Consider the following 22,431-nt stretch of genomic DNA (forward strand, 5'->3'; position numbering starts at 1 on the left):
GTGTCTATTTAAATTTAAGTTAATGATGATTAATTAAGAATTGAGTTGCTCAATTGCACCAACCACATTTTAAGTGCTCAGCAGCCACAATGGGCTAGTGACTACTGCCTTGGACAGTACATACATGGAGCATTTCCATCACTGAAGAAAGTTCTATTAGCCAGTTCCATCCTAGAAAATGCATTATGTCATAAGGCAGAATTGAAAATAGTACTTGGTGATTTGGCCCAGTTGGTACAACTCTGATTCAGTTCAGTTCAGTTCAGTGGCTCAGTCATGTCCGACTCTTTGTGACCCCATGGACTGCAGTAAGCCAGGGCTCCCTGTCCACTGCCAATTCCCAGAGCTTGTTCAAACTCATGGCCATCGAGTTGGCGATGCCATCCAACCATCTCGTCCTCTGTCATCCCCTTCTCTTCCTGCCTTCAATCTTTCCCAGCATCAGGGTCTTTTCCAGTGAGTCAGCTTTTCGTATCAGGTGGCCAAAGTACTGGAGCTTCAGCTACAGCATTAGTCCTTCCAATGAATATTCAGGACTGATTTCCTTTAGGATTGACTGGTTTGATCTCCTTGCAGTCCAAGGTACTCACAAGAGTCTTCTCCAACACCACAGTTCAAAAGCATCAATTCTTCAGCGCTCAGCTTTCTTTATAGCCCAGCTCACACATCCATACGTGACTACTGGAAAAACCATAGCTTTGACTAGATGGACTTCTGTCAGCAAAATAATGTCTCTGCTTTTTAATGTGCTGTCTAGAGTGGTCATAGCTTTTCTTCCAAGGAGCAAGTGTCTTTTAATTTCATGACTGCAGTCACCATTTGCAGTGATTTTGGAGCCCAAGAAAATAAAGTCTCTCACTGTTTCCATTGTTTCCCCATCTAATTGCCATGAAGTGATGGGACTGGATGCCATGATCTTAGTTTTTCTGAATGTTGAGTTTTAAGCCAACTTTTTCACTCTCCTCTTTCACTTTCATCAAGAGGATCTTTAGTTCTTCGCTTTCTGCCATACGGGTGGTGTCATCTGCATATCTGAGGTTATTGATATTTCTCCCAGCAATCTTGATTCCAGCTTGTGCTTCATTCAGCCCAGAATTTTGCATGATGTACTTTACATATAAGATAAAAAAGAAGGGTGACAATATACAGCCTTGCGTACTCCTTTCCCTATTTGGAACCAGTCCGTTGTTCCATGTCCAGCTCTAACTGTTGTTTCCTGACCTGCATATAGATATCTCAGAAGGTAGGTGAGGTGGTCTGATATTCCCATCTCTTTCAGAATTTTCCACAGTTTGTTGTGATCCACACAGTCAAAGGCGTTGGTGTAGTCAGTAAAGCAAAAGTAGATGTTTTTCTGGAACTCTCTTGCTTTTTTATAATCCAATGGGTGTTGGCAATTTGATCTCTGGTTCCTCTGCCTTTTCTAAATCCATCTTGAACATCTGGAAGTTCATGGTTCACATACTGTTGAAGCCTGGCTTGGAGAATTTTGAGCATTCCTTTGCTAGCGTATGAGATGAGTGCAATTGTGTGGTAGTTTGAACATTCTTTCAGCATTGCCTTTCTTTGGGGTTGGAATGAAAACTGACCTTTTCCAGTCCTGTGGTCACTGCTAAGTTTCCCAAATTTGTTGGCATATTGAATGTAGCACTTTCACAGCATCGTCTTTCAGGATTTGAAATAGCTCAGTTGGAATTCCATCACCTCCACCATCTTTGTTCGTAGAGATGCTTCCTAAGGTCCACTTGACTTTGCATTCCAGGATGTCTGTCTCTAGTTGAGTGATCACACCATTGTGGTTATCTGGGTCATGAAGATCTTTTTTGTATAGTTCTGTGTATTCTTGCCACCTCTTCTTAATATCTTCTGCTTCTGTTAGGTCCATACTATTTCTGTCCTTTATTGTGCTCATCTTTGCATGAAATGTTCCCTTGGCATCTCTAATTTTTTTGAAGTGATCTCTAGTCTTCCCCATTCTATTATTTTCCTTTATTTCTTTGCACTGATCACTTAGGATGTCTTTCCTATCTCTCCTTGCTATTCTTTGGAGCTCTGATTATGAAAGTGAAAGTGTTAGTCACTCAGTTGCGTCTGACTCTTTTCAACCCCATGGACAGAAGCCTGCCAGGCTCCTCTATCTGTGGAATTCCCCAGGCAAGAATATTGGAGTGCATTGCCATTCCCTTCTCCAGGGTATCTTCCCGACCCAGGAATCAAATCCAGGTCTCCTGCATTACAGGTACTTTCTTTACCATCTGAACCACAAGGGAAACTCCAGTAATAAAAAATGTATTACAGGTTTTCTACTTCATCCATTTCATTTTAAATAGAAATTTATGAAAAATATCATCTTTTATTGCCAATAGTATGAGCAAGTCTTTCCTTCCCTATGTTTGTGTCATCTCCTTGCAAAGTTTTATTCCAACTATCAACCTTGCTTCAGACCTCAGTATTTCCTAAGCTTCACCCAGACTCAGGCAAGGAGTAGGGCCCAGGACTGGGATAATACTGCTCGAGGCACATACTTCCTGGCAAGGCAAAGGTCACAGAAAGTTAATGTTTGTTCTTGAAGGCCTCAGGATGATAATCCTGCATCCTGATGGAGACATCAAAATGACCACATCCAAGCCATGTGCCTGATCTATATATCTGTATTGGACTGATTAGTTGTGTCCAACTTTTTGCGACCCCATGGACGGTAGCCATCAAGGCTCCTCTTTCAATGGGATTCCCAGGCAGGAACACTGGAGTGGGTTGCCATCTCCTCCTCCAGGCAGTATTGCCAACCCAGAAATAAAATCTGTGTCTCTTGCATCTCCTGCATTGGCAGGTGAATTCTTTACCACTGGTGCCACCTGGGAAGCCCTGTGTTCCTCTGTTAGATCGAGGCTAATAGCTACAGACTATCCTATCCTATTATTCCCTTCCATCTGTATAGTTTTGGATCACATTTTCATTTTGTTGTGTTTCTGGGAGTGATCAGTTCCCACTTAATCATAAACCCTATTTATCCTTTGTTTAAATTATAATCACCATCTTGCTATTTTGTCGGGGTAAAGGTTGAGAGAAGCCTGAAAATAAGCTAGCTAAATAAGAGTGATCCTTTAAAATCATGTAAGACCATTGCATTTCTCTGCTCAAAGTCCTCCAAGGACCCCAACTTGTTTGGCATAAGAGCTGAAGACCTCACAGTCCCTTCCTTCAATGCCCTGCATCATCTGTTCCTGTGACCTCTCCGCCCTGCCTTCTATCATTTTCTCTCACCTGCCTCCTCCCTATTCTTCAGATTCACTGGCATACTCATACCTCAGAACCTCTGCACATACACTGTCTTACTTTTGCCATGTGGCTTGCTCCTTTCAGATCTTTGTTGAAACACCACTTTTTAACTAAGGCCATCCCTAACCACCTCAATTTAAAATTTCAGCTTTTACCCCCAGCACTTGCTATCTTCTTTCATTCTTTTATTCTCTATAGCATTTTTCACTATCTGATATATTTCATGTGTATATGTATATATGTGGGTTTCCCAGGTGGCACAGTGGTAAAGAATCCGCCTGCCAATGCCGGAGATGTGGGTTTGATTCCTGGGTTGGAAAAATCCCCTGGAACAGGAAATAGCAATCCACTCAGTAGTCTTGCCTGGAGAATCCCATGAACAGAAGAGCCTGGTGGGCTACAGTCCCTGTGGTTGCAAAGAGTCAGACATGACTGAGCATGCACACACACATACACACACATACACACACGTATTTAGTTTTTGCCTGTTTTCCCCTACTAGAATGTTAGCTCCACAAGAACAGGTATTTTTGCCTTGTGTTCACTGCATTATTCCCAATACCTAGACATGTACCTGGTACATAGGATGTTCTCTAGCAATGCTCATCAAATGAATGAATGCATGAATGAGCGTCCATGAATCTTTGATTTCCTGTCAAGGGTAGCTTCCAGTTATTAACTCAAAGGTAGCTGCTTCTCTTGAAAACAACCAACCAACCATGATTTTCAGTATGTCAGGTAATAAATGATACAGTAAGTATAAGAAAGAATAACCCCATGTCTTGACAGTGAGTTAAGCTACAGAAAAATAAGCTGTATTAGTGTAGCTTCAACAAAACTTTAGTTCACACAGCAGACTTTATCTATTATATGATGATACCTAATGTATGATTTTCTTTATGATAAAATTATGACATCTAATTTATATAGATTTGTTTTTTAAAAGGGCTTCATGATATTCAAAGTCTAGATAATATAAAGTGAACATAAACCCTGCTAATAACACTTTTAAGCACCTATGTTTTCAGTATTCAAAGAATTCAAAGAGGAAATTAACAATAGTTTTCCCAACTTTTAAAGGGAAGAAAGAGAAAACACAAAGGAAAACCCGATTCACATGAATGGGAATAATTTTCTTACCTTGATGTGCTGAATTCCGCCCATGTTCATCCAGGCCTGTGCTTGATCTGGATTTAACTCCACGGCTGCTTTATAGCTCTAAATACATAAGAAATATCTTCAGGCTGGGAAACGAGAACCCATCTTTAACACTGTAGGATTGTCAAAAGCATTTTCTACATATGTGGAAATTTAAATAGTTGATAAAATGAACAGTCATGTCTAGTTCTCAGGTGTTCCCTTTATTTCTATGATTTTTCAAAGCTGATGATTCTAAAGTGGAGGAAACTGAAATGTGTAATTTCCTTGCAGAGCTAACCTTTGGACTTAAAGAGGCTGAAGATGCCTGCCAGGCATGCAGGTGATTCCTATTACATGCATCATTTCCCACTGGCCTCGATCTGCGAGAAAATGGTGCTCTTAGACCTTTTCACTGTAAATGGACTTTGCAAGAAAAATATAATCACAGAATCTTTGTTTCCTAAACAGCTTAACCCTCTCACAAAATCTGATCTGATTATTCAGCCCATGCTTAAATTCTTACAGGGACTGGTATTCTGTATTTCTTTAATGACATCTAATAATTTTTTACCAGAGGATAGTTTTAATCATTAGAAAGCCTTTGTTTTTCTTCTGCCCCGTGAAAGATCTTAAAGTGTTTGAATAGAGTTACTTGTTTCTCAAATAATTTTTGTCTGAATAACATGTATCACAATGTCATATCTGTGAAGTACATTTTTAACATTTTGCATGTAGTTTTGAATCAAAGGGTATATTCACCATTGAGCTTTGATTTTAAGAGTTGTCACTTTAAATAAAACTAAAGCCTAAGAGTACTGTCTTCAATTACAAAGCTAAGTATCCATGTGTATATATTAATGTTCCTTGCTATTTTCCTGAATAAGAATCCACCTGAACAGATCCATAAATAACTAGAATCTGGCCATCACTCCTCTACTTCAGTTTGAGGAGAAAGAAGCAAATGTTAAGAAACTGTGTTGCTAAAAAGTTGCTAAAATAAACTGAAGAGTATGTCTTGTGTTAATTTTTATCAGCAGAATAAAATGTTTATTTCTGTCCTCTGTGTGACCTTGAATAAGTTAGAAAAGCTCTAAGTCTCAATTCAGTCATAAAATGAAGACAATGAGCATGTCTTTCTTATATGATTGTTGTGAAGATTAAATTACTTAATACGTGTGAATTATACATTAAAAAGCTAACATTGTAGCTGCTATTATTGGCCAATGGCTTTACTCCTACTCACAAATCAAGCCATAATGACTATTTAATCCATTAGTCAAGTAACTAGAAAATACTTTTGTTTTTAATACAATATATAAAATACAGACAGATAGAGATACCATATAAATACTCATACAAATGATCATGTAAGTTATAAATAATCAAAGAAAGAGCATTGAAAGTTTCACAAGGCAGAGAGGAATTCAGTTTCTGCTCAAATAGGCCACCATTTCTGTTTTGACATTCACATTCAAATTAGTTTCTCCAAATATCTTTATGTGCTTTTCCAATAATATTTTAAAAGCCATTTACTATTTATTTTCAAAAACAATCTTATCATTTGAAATTTTACTTTTTTGCATAATTCTATGACTTCATTAATTATAACCTGTGGCTTTATTGAGGAAAATATATGGCATTTCTGTAACATTTCATTATGCTTGTAAATGTCTTTTTATTTCAAAGTGGGTTATCAGTTTCATTCCAAAGATACACACATTGAACACCTCTAAGATGCAATATATTATGCTTTAGAACACAGAAGGAAGCAGTCCTTTCTACAAGGAAAATGCAGTCGAAACAGGGAACTAACCAGCACTCATGCAGGTGCACAGAGGGGAGAGGATGGGGAGATGGAGAAGAGAGAGAAATCTAACAACACAATAAATAATGCTTTCAAATGACTGATAGAGACAGAAGTGTGTTTTAGAAGTTCATAGGAAACAAGTAACTGGATGAAAGGATGGTCTGGAGGGCTTCCTGAGGGAGACACAGGCCTGTGTTGGTAGATAAGTGGGATTCCTCAGGGACTGGTGGATGGGGTGGACAGTGACCTGTGGAATGCCAAAGTTCCTTGGGGCACTAGTCTAGCTGAAACAGAGGGTTACTGAAGGCAAACAGAGAGTGAAAGAGTGAGAGAAAGGAAAGCTTACTTGAGGGCAAAATGCGGAATGCTTTAAACATCAAGCTAAAGGTGATAATTCTGAAAACAATGCAGAGGTATTGTAGAACTCCTACTAGTCAAACACTAGAGGCTCAATTATTAAAAAAAATAAACTTCCAATGTCAAGTAATCAGAAAATTCACTCTACAAACATGCCATTGATCTTAGCTTTCAAGGTATATGTTTCATTAAAGATTGAGAGAGTATTAATTTTAATCCATATATTTAATAACAACTTCATTAAGTGTTTATACCTCAAAAGCTTTGTCCAGGAGGTTCTGCTCTCTCAGTTGGTTTCCTTTTGTGAAAAAAAGTTCAGATATAACTTTTGGGTCCTTTGGTTTCAGCTTGAGAGCCTTGTCTATAGCATCAAGTGCCTGTATAGGTTGGAAATTAAGACACAATAAGTGTAGATTAGATAAAGAAAAACCAACTTAAACAATATCTTCCATTTTTTTTGTTTTTATGTATTGGCTAGTGTGATGAGTGGTGATCAAAACACATTCTTCATTTTATCTGATGTTCTCATTGAGGAATAATGCAGCCCTGACCAAATAATTTCCCTATACTCCAGGTTTCCTATTTATGTGAAAATGAAATATCCTTGATCACTTTACAGGAACATTGTGTGATCCTGTTGAAAAGAAACAACATCTGGGGTTGGATGTTTCACCCTGGCCACATGTCCATCTGGACCACTCCAGCAGCCTCATCTTGGGGCCTGGTGCTCACTCTGCACCCAGCACCCACTACCCCACCCCCTGCAGCCAGAGGTCCCTTCAAAGCACAAATCTGACAAGCCTCTCTTCTCCTTAAAGCCTCAAAGCTTCTTGCAGTATAAGGAAAAAATCCCTTGTCCTGGTCCCAAGCCTTAGGATACAGTGACCAGCAACCGCTGTGGTTACATCTTGCATGCCCCCTACTCCATCCATCAAGCCCATCCCTCAGACGGGGTCATTTGCTGTTGACTTGGGGCCTTTGCATGTGCCTTTTCTTGCTTGGAATGATATTCACTGCCCTTTTTTGTTTAATACCTCCTATTCGTCACTCAACCCTCAACTTCACGTCACTCTAGAGGGAACCTGACCGCCCAGACTACTCGGGTTCCCTGGATATGCTTGTTAGCAACCAGGCTGCTCTTCACGACATCGCTGGGCACAACAATAATTCCGCACTGGTTTTGTGATTACTTGTTCAATCTTTGTCTCCTCTTCGACTGTAAACTCAGGAGGACAAGGGCAATAATTTTTGTGTGTTTTTTTTTTCCCAACACCACTTTATTTCCATTTGATAAATATTTTGTTGAATCAGTTCATGAATCTACTGGTTATGTGACTTAAAAATGAAGATAAACAGTACAGTTGCAACACAGGGCCATTGACATGCCTTAAAGGGTTGTTATAAGGATTCTATAAGATATATTTGAGGGAACATGCAAAATTATAAAACATACCAGTGTTAGTCCTTATTGAGTTAGCTGAAAACAAACTGAGATGACACCACATAAAACCTTCAGACCCAGAACAAACCAAGAAAACAGCATTTCAAGGGGTCATCTAAGCAATCAAGTAGGCATCTATGAAAAGTGCCAAATGGTAATGTTCAAGACTGCTCGCCCTTGTGAGGGTGCAGACTGGAGGCTCATTGAGCCACACCCAACAGGTACCATGAACACAGACAATTCCAAACAGCGTGCTCTCTACCTTGTCGTGTTGCTCCTGCTTGCTGTGGATGGCGGACAGCAAGCGATAGCATTCAAGGCACCCAGTCTCCTCTGACACAATGTGACTGGTCATCTTTTCAGCTTCTTTTGTCTGTCCCATCACGGCCAAAACCTGAGCCTACAAAACCACACGGACCTGGGCTTAGAAGGCACTTGGTTATCATCTTATCAAAGAAATCATTCAGGAAACATTTCCCACAAAAGTGCTCAGCATCTATTTGTGACTCACAGAGAGGGCTGACTTACCACAGTTATTAATAATAGGCTTTAGTTTTCTGTCATTTGTTTCTTTATGTAGGCATGTGCCTGCATTTGTGCATGCATGGCCGGAACATCAAAGTCATTCAATGAAATGACTTGTGCCTTTTAAAAAAAGGTGACTATGTGAAAGAGAAATTTTCCCTATGGTCTCATCAGAACACTGTGTTTTAAACAAGAAAACAAGTTTGTTTTATTGTAAATCTAAGGAAAAGGAAGAGTAATGATCCCAAAATTGAAATAAAAAATATTGTCAATATTAATTTTCCTAAATTTGATACCTAACTGTTCTGTGGTTATATTAGAGAATATCCTTGTTCTTAGAAACTATATGCTGAAGCATTGAGAAATAAAGAGTAAGAGATCGATAACCTCACATCGCTCAGGAAAAAAATAACATGTATTAATAATATGTATATGCACACACATATCTAAATATACACATACATGCATGTATACATACATACATAAATACATACATGAGAGGGTGATAAATGCATCAAAGTGCTAAAAATTTATCAATCTGAGTGAAATAATTTACAGGATGCTATATAGAATTCTTGCAAAATTTTGTAGGTTTGAAATTTTTTTTTTAAAAAAACATAAAAGTGTCTTTAGGGTCCATGTGTCTGGTGAATGGGTCTAACACTGGTTATGTGAATATTCATTAAATGGATATAGTATATCATTCTCGTTCCGCTTCTGAGGCTTACTAACTACAGCTTCCTCTATTGCATGCCATGCATTTCTTCTCTGCTCCATCCTCTTTCTTTCCTCTGTCTACTCACCAGTGCCAGGCGGAGCTCCCTTTGGGAAGGCTGAAGGGCCACGGCTTCCCGGTAAGTCTGCAAAGCCTCTTCGTATCTGCCAGTGTTGTAATACAGCGCTCCCAGAGGCGACAGTATCTCAGTTTTGCGTGCCACCTGCAGGGCGCTGAATTTTGAGAAAACAAATGGACATTTTTCTTCTAATAGGTACATTTCCAGAGGTTGAAATTTAGATTCAGGGACCACTGTCTATGGTTTGAGACTCTGCTCCAACCTGGTCTTTTTTTTATATATATCAAGAAGAATGTTTAAAAAAAGATCATCATCCTCTTACTATAAGAATGTTTCTAGTGACCTAGCAATATGTAAATTGAGCCCCAAGGATCTTTTCCATTCACCGAGACAGGCTTGTTTGGATGTATGCAGTTTTTCATTTAGATCCATTTTTGAAATTGCTATTTGTAGTTTCGGTTGTTAAGTCCATAGCTTCAGAAAACAATGGACTAACTAAAATGAGAATTAAACTCCAAACTTGGTTTAGCACCATATGTTAACCAGCAGGCAAAAATGTCATTAATCAGGATATCATTTATCCTCATAGTACCATTTATGGTACTGTTCTCTGGAGAGGAGAATCTGTTTTGTCTGCATTGGCAAAATTTGCTAGCATTCTGAAAGAATCTCTTCCAATTAACTAAGACTTTGATAGCCAACTGCAGGGGCTTTGGGTGACTTACAAAGTGAAAAATAGAAACTTTACCGTTTGTACCACTCTTCAGCCACACCGTTGTCTCCCAGTGACCTGTAGAGTCTCCCCAGGTTCACCATGGCCACGTGATGGCTTGGGCTAAGTTTGATGGCTTGTTGGTAATGGGCCACTGCCTTCTCTGGAAAGCCTGCAACCAGTGGTAGGTTGGTAAGAGCAGATCATGCCTTAGTTATAAAACAGACTGACCCTTTTTCTTTCTTTTTAACATATGAACTCTTTAATTTCTCTTCTGGTGATGATTATTTTTCTTACAGCCATACCATCAATTATTCAGTTTGTAAATTAGCACACATTTTGGCTTCTTGCCCGCACCTAACTTTGGACCATTTCACTATTCATTTTCACTTAAAACCTCTTTCTTTTATTAAATATATTATTTTCATCAAAGTGTTTTCTGGCTATTGCTGTAGCTGATAGGATGTTTTGAAATTACCAGTGATTGTTATTTACACAAGCTACTGTTGCTTCTCATTATATTCAAAGTAGAATGTGCTATTATAGAAAGAAAACTGTCCTGAAGCAACTTCTGAGGGTTTACCACAATTAGTCTACTGCAACCTAGTAATTGAGACATTCCTTTAAATAAGCAGGCAGCTGCTGTATTTTGAAAATATCTTTTAAAATAGTATGTTTTTGTTTAGATGGTATTTATTGAATGGGATTTTAATAATAATAATAATACCAACTTGCATTTTTCCAATGCTTTGTATATTTTAAAACCTTTTAGTGAAATAACCTCATATGATTTTTGCAGATGTTTTGATCCTATTTAGCTGTCTTTTGATAGCACTTAGTTCCCTCTTGGGATTTAAATGATATTAAAAATTATTATCACTTTACAGATATAGACGCAGACGTGCAAAGACATTAAGAAACTCAACAAAAATCCCAGGGCAAGTGAGGATAAAGGCCAGAACTGGAACCAAATTTCTCCAGTATGATGAGATTCCCCAAAGAAGCTTCCTCATGAAATTGTATGTAAGTGAATGAATTGTGGAATAGTCTAAAGTTCTACATGGTGTGTTTACCTGCACAGACATCTTCTCAAGTCTATCTTCTTTGGATGCAAGTTTGACCAGGAGGTGCCAAAAAACACCTCTGCATGTGTAAGGGTCTATGTATAGGTCACAGGTGAGAGGGAGAATAATACCAGAACAAAAGCATGAATATAGTGGGAGTGTGGAAAGGTATACAGTGGTTAGGAGATTTGGGGGTTTGGAGTTGGGGTGGGATATTTTGTTGTTGAAGTAGAAGGAAGAGGGCTAGATCAGGCCAATAGGAGGTCTCTTCCTTTTTTGTAAAATTTTTTATACCTAATTTATTATTATGTTGCTAATGAACCAGCAGGTGGCACCATGAAACAATTTTGAAACAGTTTTACATGCAAAAATAAGGGATGTTTCCTAGGTATATCAGAATGTAAATTTATGTCCTATGGAACAGAAGAGCTTCAAATATCCTAGAAAATAAAAACCCTCTTGAGCATTTCATATCGACAAAATAATTAAAATTGAATTTGATTGCAGGAAAGGTAGTCTAATAGTTAATGAGAACAAAGTGGTGTTTTTATATTAAATTCAAGTATCTTTTCATCCTTTCTAAGTATTCAACACATGCCAACAGTATGTGGGAGTGCAAATCATAAAGAAAGCAGGATCCCTGCCCAGTAAAGTTTTACATTAAATGAGATAAAGCAAGTATATTTTATATAGCACCTGTTCTATACGAGTATATCAATTATAATGGAACAGTTCCTTAGTATCACATAAGGAATGATGAAATAATTCTGGAGACTTTTAAATCAGCTGTAGAAAAGTATTTACCATCTGCCTGTAAATTGATTCAGAGGCAGTTTCTACATCATTGTAGAGAACAGTTCATCATTATAGATTTATAAACTTGTATAAATGCTATTCAAAGGAGACAGCTACTCATTAAATCATCAAAGCCACTTTTTGGCCACCTGGGAAGTTTCCCTGAATGATCTGATTATAAGAACTGGGCAGATTTTACCGAACTGAGACTGAAGATTTAGGAAACTGACAGCAAGTACAATGGGACTGTCAGTGTGAGTTTCCTGCCAAGCCCGGTTAGGTCTACTTTTGAAGCATTATTTGGGTGGATTGCCACTTCGCTTGTTAGATAGTATTATCTCATCTCAACAGGTTCTCTTTAATCTCACCAGTATCAACTAGGAAAACTCCATAGTTGTTGTGTAAGTCTGAGCTGTCTGGGCATTTCTTTATTCCAGCCAGGTATATTTCCTCAGCTTCTTTAAATCTCTCCTTTAAAAAAGAACAAAGAAAAATACATGAGAGAGTTTTTTTTTTTTCTTTTAAATCAGCAATACATTGAATAACAGAAGTGGGAAAAGCAGAAAATAACTTACTGAACATCTGCTATGCAATAGGCACCAAGATCAAACACTACTTACTTTGAGTTAAAGTCAGTGCCAACTGCACGGATATCAATGATATCATACTTGTGTTTAGTTCCTTCAGCACAAACCAGCTGATGTTTACTAAGAAGGAACATCTGAAAGGATTTGCCCTACAGAAAAAGCCTCAAAGTGGATGTCTGAATGGGATGCCTTCCATTCCAGCAACTCTCTGGATGAAAACAGGTGATCCATTCATATAGGAATGTCTCCCGAGGTGGGTGATCTTACTGTGAGACAGGGTGGTGGTGGTTGTTCAGTAGCTAAGTTGTGTCTGACTCTTTGTGACCCCATGGGCTGCAGCACGCCAGGCTTTCCTGTCCTCCACTATCTCCCGGAGTTTGCTCAATGATCCACTTTAACACATTTCAATAATTCTGAATTAGCTTTTAGGCACATTTTCCACGACCATCTGAGACTGTCATGTCACACTTTCTTTTACAATATAGAAGGTAATGGATAATTAATGACTCAAAGCCACTCAGGTTCTAACAATAACTCTCAAGTAAACCACTTCCTAGTACTGCTATGAACGTCAGGTGAAAGGCAATGGTTTGGCATAAAACACAGAGCAACTGTTCCTTTCGTGTACTCTGATCATGGACACTGTCCATAATTTTATCAGAAGTTACTACTACTAAGTATTCAAACAGACACAGGAAAAGGGAATGGACAGCACCATTTTTCTCAGACATGACACCTTAAGCTTATGAGTAAAAATGCCCTAAGTACTGAACAAGAAGTCAAGAAGTCTAAATCTGATTTGACACAGAGAGTTAAAGACACTTAACTCTCACTAGAATGACCAATGCCATCTCTCTTAATCTACATACTTAAGTACTATTGTCTGACTCTTTGTGACCCCATGGGCTGCAGCACGCCAGGCTTTCCTGTCCTCCACTATCTCCCGAAGTTTGCTCAAACTCATGGGAGGCCTGGCTATTTGTCTAACAGCTGCATTTGCATGGCTAGCTCTTACCTATACTGTCTGACTTTGGGGGGAGATGTTTTTGAAGGAAGTGGGTGTGGAGGTTGATGCTGATTATGGGAGGGCTTTGCCTATCCTTTTCTTTTTAAAATATTTCTATAGCTTACCAAACCATTTGCTACTTCCCTTATCACCCTCCGCTTTCCATCTCTGAGCTGCATCCTTCCAATAGGAATACAGGCTCCCTCAAAGGCATACCTCCAACTCCTCCCTTTGTGGCAAGGCCCACATCAATTGCCACAGTTTGGCAATGGACCTAGCCTGCCAGGCTCCTCTGTCCATGGGATTCTCCAGGCAAGAATACTGGAGTGGGTTGCCATGCCCTTCTCCAGGGACCTTCCTGACCCAGGGGTCAAACCTTCATGCCTTAAATCTCCTGCATTGGCAGGTGGGCTCTTTACCAGTAGTGCCACCTGGGAAGGCCCATCACCCACTGAACGTCTCACAAATTGGTGAGTGTACATGTGTGTGTGTTAAATGGAGACAGGTAAGTCACAAAATACATAAGATCCCAGTTGAATTAATAGAGAGTAGTATCAGATATTTATTCATTTGCCCATTCATTCAGCACATGTTTTCAGTAATAGATAAAGAAAGCATAGCATAGTGATTAAGAATTGGGTTGCCATATGGGGGCTCCTCAAAAAAGCTAAAAATAGAGTTACCATATGATACAGCAATCCCACTCCTGTGCATATATCCAAACAAAGTATAATTTAAAAAGATACATGTACCCCTACATTCATAGTAGCACTATTTACAATAGTCAAGACATGGAAAAACCTAAATGTCCATTGACAAATGAATGACTAGAGAAGATGTGGTATATTTATACAGTGAAATATTACTCAGCTATCAAAAAGAATGAAATAACACAATAATACCATTTGCAGCAATGTGGATGGACCTGGAGATTATCATCCCAAGCAAAGTAAGTCAGAAAGAGAAAGACAAATACCATATGACATCACTATGGTATGTGGGATATAAAATAAAACACAAATGAGCATAACTACAAAAAAGAAACAGACTCACAGACATTGAGAACAGACTTTTGGTGGCCAAGGCAGGGGGAGGTGGGTAGGGGAGGAGAGGAAGGAAGGAATGGGAGTTTGGGATGGATAAACAACAAGGTCCTACTGTATAGCACAAAGAACTATATTCAATATCCCATGATAAACCAGAATGGAAAAGAATATAAAAATGAAAATGTTTTATATATATATATATATATAGGCTTCACAGGTGGTACTAGTGGTAAAGAACCCACCTGCCAATGCAGAAGACGTAAGAAACATGGATTTGATCCCTGGGTCAGGAATATCCCCTGGAGGAGGGCAACCCACTCCAGTATTCTTGCCTGGGGAATCCCATGGACAGAGGAGCCTGGTGGGCTACAGTCCATAGGGTTGCAAAGAGTTGGAGATGACTGAAATGACCTAGCACATGTGCGCGTGCAAGCACGCACGCACACACACACACACACGACTGAATCACTGTGCTATACAGCAGAAATTAACACAACATTGTATATCAACTGTACATCAATAAAATTAGAAAAAAGAATTGGGCTGTCAGTGCTTGGCACATGGATTGGAATCCCAACCCCACCATTTACTGTCCCTGTGACTTTACTTCCCCTCTGTGTTGCCAAGTGTAAAGGAATAACCTATTTCAGAAGGTTGTTCTGAAGATCAAGTGGATTAAAACAGTTGAAGCCCTCAGGACAATGCCTAGCATGCTTTGTCATGTTAGCCTCTACCCTTATTACTACTACTAGGAGTAGTATTTGTTGAGCACATTTAAATACAAAGATGGCATTCGTATCAAACACTAACACTGGTCAAAACCCAAGAAAATCAAGATTTTAAAGAAATGGTTACCCAGGTTCAGATTAGCCAGGGCACTGTTTCTCTGGTTGCCTCTAAGAAATTGTTTACTGACCTCTGAATCAGAGATGATTTAAAAAAATGAAAAGGAAGAACATTCAAGTTACTTAGTTTTTCTCATATAGGGTTAACTAAAGAGCTTGGATGGGAAATGCCTCGTGGACAGGGCTGTGACACCTGATACGGCCACAGTAACGATGCCAGGGAACCTGGACTCAAGAGCACTGCGCTTACCTCTTTACTACACTGCTCACATTGAATTGTATTCTGTAGTTTCGTTGTCTTTGAGCTCCTTAAATAGACACATTTTGTTTCATTCCTCCCCATGTCTTGGGCATCTGTCTCCCAGGGGTATAAGTAGTAGCACCACCCACGTGTCAAGTATATAGCGGAGACAGAAGAGTGGGTAACAGACAATCCTACCCTCACAGACAAGACAGCGAGATTTGGGCAAGAGGGAGACACTGTGATGGCTGGTAACAGTGTCACAAAAGCAAGGCGCTTGGGAAGCAAACAGGAGCGACACCCAGACTGGTGTTATAGAGTCTCTACACCTGCCAAGATTCAAATGCCGGGAAATGCAGGTTACCATTAACCCCAGCAATTGTATAATATGAAAATATGCTTGAAAAAAATCTGTGCTATTTGAGATCTTAAAAATATCCTTATAACTAAACTGTGAGAGAGTTGAAAGATATTTTTCCTGAAAGGAATAAAATTGATGTCCTTGTATTCTAAGTTGCTGAAGTCAAATACAAGAGCTTTCAAGTGCAATTACTGCTGTGCCTGATTTAATTTTACTTTTCCCCCGTATTCCTGGCTGCTCCAAAAAGGCAAAGAGATCACCTTTTTCATCTAAAAATCCATTTTTGGATTTATGAGCTGAGTCTCCACTAGAAATGCAATTTTCAAAGTCCAAAGAAGTAATGCGATTTAAAAGACCATCCATGTCTAGAGCAAGTAATCACATTCCTGTGCCTTTGGTATCCCCAAGGGCTGCCTCCAGACTTGGGTTCAATGAAAAATGCTTTCAATATCTGTCTTTCTTGTCCTTTCACTTGACTGTAAATTTCAAAGAATGATTAACTCCACTTATTAAAAAAACGAAAAGGAACCACCAGTGCAGGAGAAAAATGCTTTCTAGGTATTTATTTAAAACAAATTTCACCTTCTCTGGAAGGGCAGTGCATTTATCTTCAAAAGCAGTATTCTTAATCCTTCAAGTTCAATTTCATTTACCTCATCTGGCTAGATGTCCTGACCTAAGCTGATCACACCCAGTCTCTACTGACTTGTGAGAGCCAGAGGAAATGAATATAAGCTATTTACAGGACAACTTTAATTAAAAATGTTTGTGACCTGGAGATTAGTTCTGACAAATAATACGGCCACCAGAGTCCCCAGCCAACCGCCGTCTCAGCATGAAGTCAGCCTTCGAGGACAGTGGTTAAAAATGGGCAGTGTGCAGCCTTGGGCCCCACTCCAAGGCTCAAAAGAATTTTCAGTGGGGTGGAAATAAAAGGGCCCGGGGGGAGAGATAAAATACTGTCAACATCTCCATGTTGTACCTGCTGTAATTACTGGCATAGCATGCTTTTTACCTCAAGGAAAGGAGGGTGAGAAGTAGATCTGAAAAGGGGCCTTTTGGCATTTACTCTCTTGGGCCAACTGATATGTCTGGAAAAGATTTCTTATAGTTCAAACCGCAGCAATCAGGAGAGCAAATGGACATGGGCTCAATGCAGCTATCTTCAAGCTTCTGGTTTGCACTCTAAAACAACCGAGGACCCCAAAGAGCTTTGTTTATATGATGTACATTTATGAACGTTTACCACAACAGAAATGAAGCAGAGATGTTTCTTTAATAAACTGATAATAAACTATATTTACTTAAAATAATAAACCAACATAACACATTCATAAGAAAATACATTTTTCCAAAGCAAAAAAAAAAAAAAAAATTAGTGAGAAGACTGGTATTATTTTTTACTTTTCCAAGTATTTTATTTTATTTTTTTAATTTATTTTTTTTCCATTTATTTTTATTAGTTGGAGGCTAATTACTTTACAATATTGTAGTGGTTTCTGCCATACATTGACATGAATCAGCCATGGATTTACATGTGTTCCCCATCCCGATCCCCCCTCCCGCTTCCCTCTCCATCCCATCCCTCTGGGTCTTCCCAGTGCACCAGCCCTGAGCACTTGTCTCATGCATGCAACCTGGGCTGGTGATCTGTTTCACCCTTGATACTATACTTGTTTCAATGCTGTTCTCTCAGAACATCCCACCCTCGCCTTCTCCCACAGAGTCCCAAAGTCTGTTCTGTACATCTGTGTCTCTTTTTCTGTTTTGCATATAGGGTTATCGTTACCATCTTTTAAAATTCCATATATATGTGTTAGTATACTGTATTGGTCTTTATCTTTCTGGCTTACTTCATTCTGTATAATGGGCTCCAGTTTCATCCATCTCATTAGAACTGATTCAAACCAAGTATTTTAAATATCTGGATTGATAGAAGCTGAGTTCTTATATCTCCTTTTATACTAATCTATTTCTGTATGTTTTTTAGCTGAAGTATGTGAAGGAATGTGGTCTCACACAGACATTCAGTTGGAAAGGGGAGAATATTTTCATATTCTTTTCATGACTGCGAATACATCATGTAGCTTATAAAAAACTACTGTACACTCGAGAAAGAATGAGAGTTAAAAAGGCAAATTACCTCTGACTATTGTAAAAACTGCACAAACCTTCTTGGACCGCAGGGGGCCTAGTCAACCCTTTGTGAACAGCTGCTTAATGAATGGCCTGTAACATGTTCTTACTGCTGCAGGTGTAGGGTGTGATGTTCCAAAGTGGTGAAGGACCTACAGAGATGGAGCGGGAAGGCTGTGTGCTCTGACATCACGGCTGTGCGTCTGGCCTGCTTCCCAGTACTCTGACTCTGACCGATGATGTGAGCACACAGATCTGTCAGGGATCTCCCCATTAGCCAAATGACTATTTACCATTACAAGCCTGGCAAGTGTAGGACCACTTGACATTTAAATTCAGGTCAGTGACTTCTCCAAGCAGCTCTTTAAGACACAATGGCTCAGAACGTAAAGCAGAGATGCCTCTTTTCTTGCCCTCTCCTTTGCTTTTGTTTTCTTTATAAAACAGCTCTTCCCCCATCAGTCACTGACATGGGCATTTATGAGAAAGGTGCTGCCAACATTTTTGATCCTCTTTCTCATTTGACTGAAATGAATCAATTAACTTGGCATTCCTCCTCACCAAGAAGTTTAGGTATTTCTAATCCTCAATTTTCTCCTCACCCAGCAGACTGTGATCAACATTACCCCGTGAATTTAAGAAAGAAATGATCACTTTAAGGAGGAAATGCCAAGAATCATAAAAGCTAAAGAGAAAGTATGACAAATGGAAGTGACAGTGTGTAACAGTTGAGAGACCAGGAAAAGGGTGGCCAAAGAAACCCCCCCCCCAAAAAAAAGAGACCAGGAAGAGTGGAAGGGGGGCTACATGTTCATGGAACCACAGCTTTCTCCATTTCCAAACTGTTCTGTTCTTTTGTCCTCATTCTACGCACTTCCAGGCACACGACTTTGCTCCCTTAAGAGGAAGGAATCACACTGTTCCCCACCACACAGTCCTCACCTGATCTAATTTCTGTAGCCAGAAAGCTTTTCCTAATGATTTTTTATCTCGTTGATATCTATATGTTCTTAAGGTACCAGGCTGAATTTCACTCTTTGGGCAGTGACCCTCTCCCCAAACACCCATTCTCACATGAGATCAGGTCCCTGTGACACTCTCACACATTTGTCACAACTGGGTGAGGTGTTGGGCAGAGGGTAGTAATTATTCCCCTAAGAGTATTCTTCCCTTTTAGACTCTAAGTTCCATGTGTCAAGGCCCATACCTTGCGACTTCTTCTAATACTTGGTGATACTTAAGTGCTCAATAAATAAGTGTTGAATACTTAAATCGATAAATTATTACGCTAGGGTTCAGCTCATGGTGACCTGACCATACATGCAATGGTATATGTGCCTGAATCTGCCCCAAAGATGACACTTGTCAAACAAGAGAAATTGACCTTATTTTTGATCTATACTTCTAATTTATATTTTATTGTTCCAATTTTCTTTCCATTCTTGTATCAGTTAAAGTCATATCCCCAGACACTTAAAGGAACATATTTTATGTGTTATCAAATTAATTAATTGAGTTTTTTCATAGGCTGGCAATAATTTACAGTGATAATGTTATAATTTATAGGATGATAATGTTAACTTTATTTCCCTTACTGCTGTGTAATGCAAGCTATATAATCTATGGCAAGAGGAGGCTGGTTAAAAATGATGGTGGGCTTGTAAATGTTTACAACCTTATCTGTGAAGCTGGAGTATCGCCAGTTATGAATGCTAACGGAGAACCAAAAGAGACTAGTAAGTCAGAGACTACCCAGACTTTGAATCTACGAGTTTATTTTCTATTCTGTTTTCTTGACTTCTGTGCTGCAGTAGACTCAGAGTGGCAACTTTCTTCTGCATCCTTTTATGTATTTAACATCTGTGACAACCCACCCTGCGGGGTTTCCCCTATCATTTTTCCTCCCCTCTTCCACATGGATACTTGTATACCTAACCTCATTAACTACAGCCTATTGCCATAGTCCAATCATGGGACCCCAGCATCATAGGCTGAAAACAGTGGGAGAGGAGTCAAGTTACAGGCTCCAGACTTGGTCCTGACACTAGTTATCTGTATGACCTTGAGCAAACTTAATTCTGTGCACCTCATATTTCTATCTGCAAAATGAGGAGGTCCTGATGCTGAGGAGGAGAAGGGGATGACAGAGGATGAGATGGCTGGATGGCATCACTGACTCGATGGACATGAGTCTGAGTAAACTCCGGGAGTTGGTGATGGACAGGAAGGCCTGGCGTGCTGCGATTCATGGGGTCGCAAGGAGTCAGACACGACTGAGCGACTGAACTGAACTGAATTGAACAGTTCTTTAAGGTTCTCCTCCACACACTGTTCTTCCATTTTCTCCTAAGAGAAATTAGCTAACCATAGTATAGATGCATTTACTTGAAGTCCTAAATCTATCTTTCCAGTCCTGATCTCTTGCACTGTCACCTGTCCACATGTTATTTCCATTTAAATGTTCCACTAACATTCAAGACAGGGGCTACAGACCACTGGTGGCATACTGTATTAGTACCATTCTTTTAGAAACCAACTTAGTAATGCATCTCAAGAGTCATGAAATATGCAGATACACTTTGATATGGGAATACTTCTGGAAATCTATCATTAGGAAATGATCCAAAATACTGGATCATAAAGAAGAAAAACTCACACACACATACACACAGACACACACAAGAACCTGAATGACCAACAGTTGAGATATTATCATATAAATTATAATTCATCATTTCATAAACTAGTAAGTAGGTATTAAAATGGTATTTATGAAGATCATTTAACAGTATGAAAATATGTATAATATTATATATAACATAATGGCAAGTCAAAAGAACAGGATATAAACTATATGTGACTAGTAAGTATGAAAACAAAAAATGCTAACTTGAAAAGATATTTCCACTTGTATATTCACTGCAACATTATTTACAATAGCCAAGCTACACAAAGTGTCCATTGATGGATGGATGGATAAATAACATATCCATTAACATATAACAAATAATATATCCATAACATATACACACACATATATGCATACACACAGTGGAATATTATTTGGTCAAAAAAAGAACAAAATCTTGCCATTTGCAGTAGCATGGATAGAACTTAAGGACATTATGTTAACTGAAATAAGTCAGAGAAAGATAAATATTATATAATCTCACTATAAAAAACCCCACATAAAACAAAAGCATGAATCATATTCCATGACTTCAGAATATACTACCTAGCTGCAGTAATCAGAACAGTTTGGTACTGGCACAAAAACAGTCACACAGGTAAATGGAACAGATAGAGAGTTCATAAATAAACCTACGCACTTACATCAATTAATCTACAACAAAGTAGGCAAGAATATACAGTGGAGAAAAACAACCTCTTCAATAAGTGTTGCTGGGAAAACTAGACAGCTACATATAAAAGAATGAAATCAGAACATTCTCTAACATGTACAAAAATAAACTCAAAATGGGTAAGACCTAAATATAAGACCACAAATCATAAAACTCCAGAGGAAATATAGTCAGCACACACTTTGATATAAATCATAGCAGTATTTTTTTGGATTTGTGTCCTACAGTAAAGGAAATAGAAGCAAAAATAAACAAAGGTAACCTAATTAAGCTTAAAAGCTTTTGCATCAAAAGAAACCACTGACAAAACAAAAAGACAGCCTTCTGAATGGGAGAAAATATTTGCAAATGATATGATTGATAAGAAGTTAATTCCCAAAACATATAAAGAGTTCATAGAACTCAGTATCAAAACTAACAAACGAAAACCTAATTGAAAAATAGGCAGAAGACCTAAATAGATATTCTTCCAAAGAGGAGACACAGATGGCCAATAGACACATGAAAAGATGCTCAGTATCACTAATCATCAGGGAAGTGCAAATCAAAACCATGATGAGATATCACCTCACACCCATCAGGATGGCTATCAAAAAAAAAAAAAAAAAGAGCCCAACTATATGTAAAATAGATAAACAATAAGGACCTACTGTATAGCAGAGGGAACTATACTCAATAGGTTGTAATAACCTATATGGAAAAAGAATCTAAAAAAGACTGATGCAGCTACAGTGAAAAACAGTCTAGTAGTTTCTCAAAAACTAAAAATAGAACTATCATATGACCCAGCAATTCAATTCCTGATTATATATACAAAAAACCCCAAAACACTATTTTGAGAAGATATATGCAGTCTAATATCATAGTAGCATTATTTCCAACAGCCAAGATATGGACTCAATCTAAGAGTCTATCAACCAATAAATGGATAAA

The 22,431-nt window shown here is 38.7% G+C and overlaps 1 protein-coding gene across 2 annotated transcripts in view; it reads right to left on the reverse strand.

Annotated features, from left to right (window-relative positions):
* Positions 1-22,431, reverse strand: part of TMTC1 (transmembrane O-mannosyltransferase targeting cadherins 1) — a 288,889-nt gene that overhangs the window by 8,024 nt on the left and 258,434 nt on the right. For both annotated transcript variants that reach the window (XM_070453869.1, XM_070453868.1), the window contains 6 exons: positions 12,283-12,385; positions 10,092-10,227; positions 9,353-9,497; positions 8,287-8,424; positions 6,838-6,960; positions 4,420-4,497 (listed from right to left, as the gene is read on the reverse strand). In XM_070453869.1, coding sequence (XP_070309970.1) covers positions 4,420-4,497; positions 6,838-6,960; positions 8,287-8,424; positions 9,353-9,497; positions 10,092-10,227; positions 12,283-12,385 — 723 coding nt within the window. The remainder of the gene's footprint in view (positions 1-4,419; positions 4,498-6,837; positions 6,961-8,286; positions 8,425-9,352; positions 9,498-10,091; positions 10,228-12,282; positions 12,386-22,431) is intronic.

This window comes from Odocoileus virginianus, chromosome 23 (assembly GCF_023699985.2).
Source record: "Odocoileus virginianus isolate 20LAN1187 ecotype Illinois chromosome 23, Ovbor_1.2, whole genome shotgun sequence".
In the NCBI taxonomy this organism is placed as follows: Eukaryota; Metazoa; Chordata; class Mammalia; order Artiodactyla; family Cervidae; genus Odocoileus; species Odocoileus virginianus.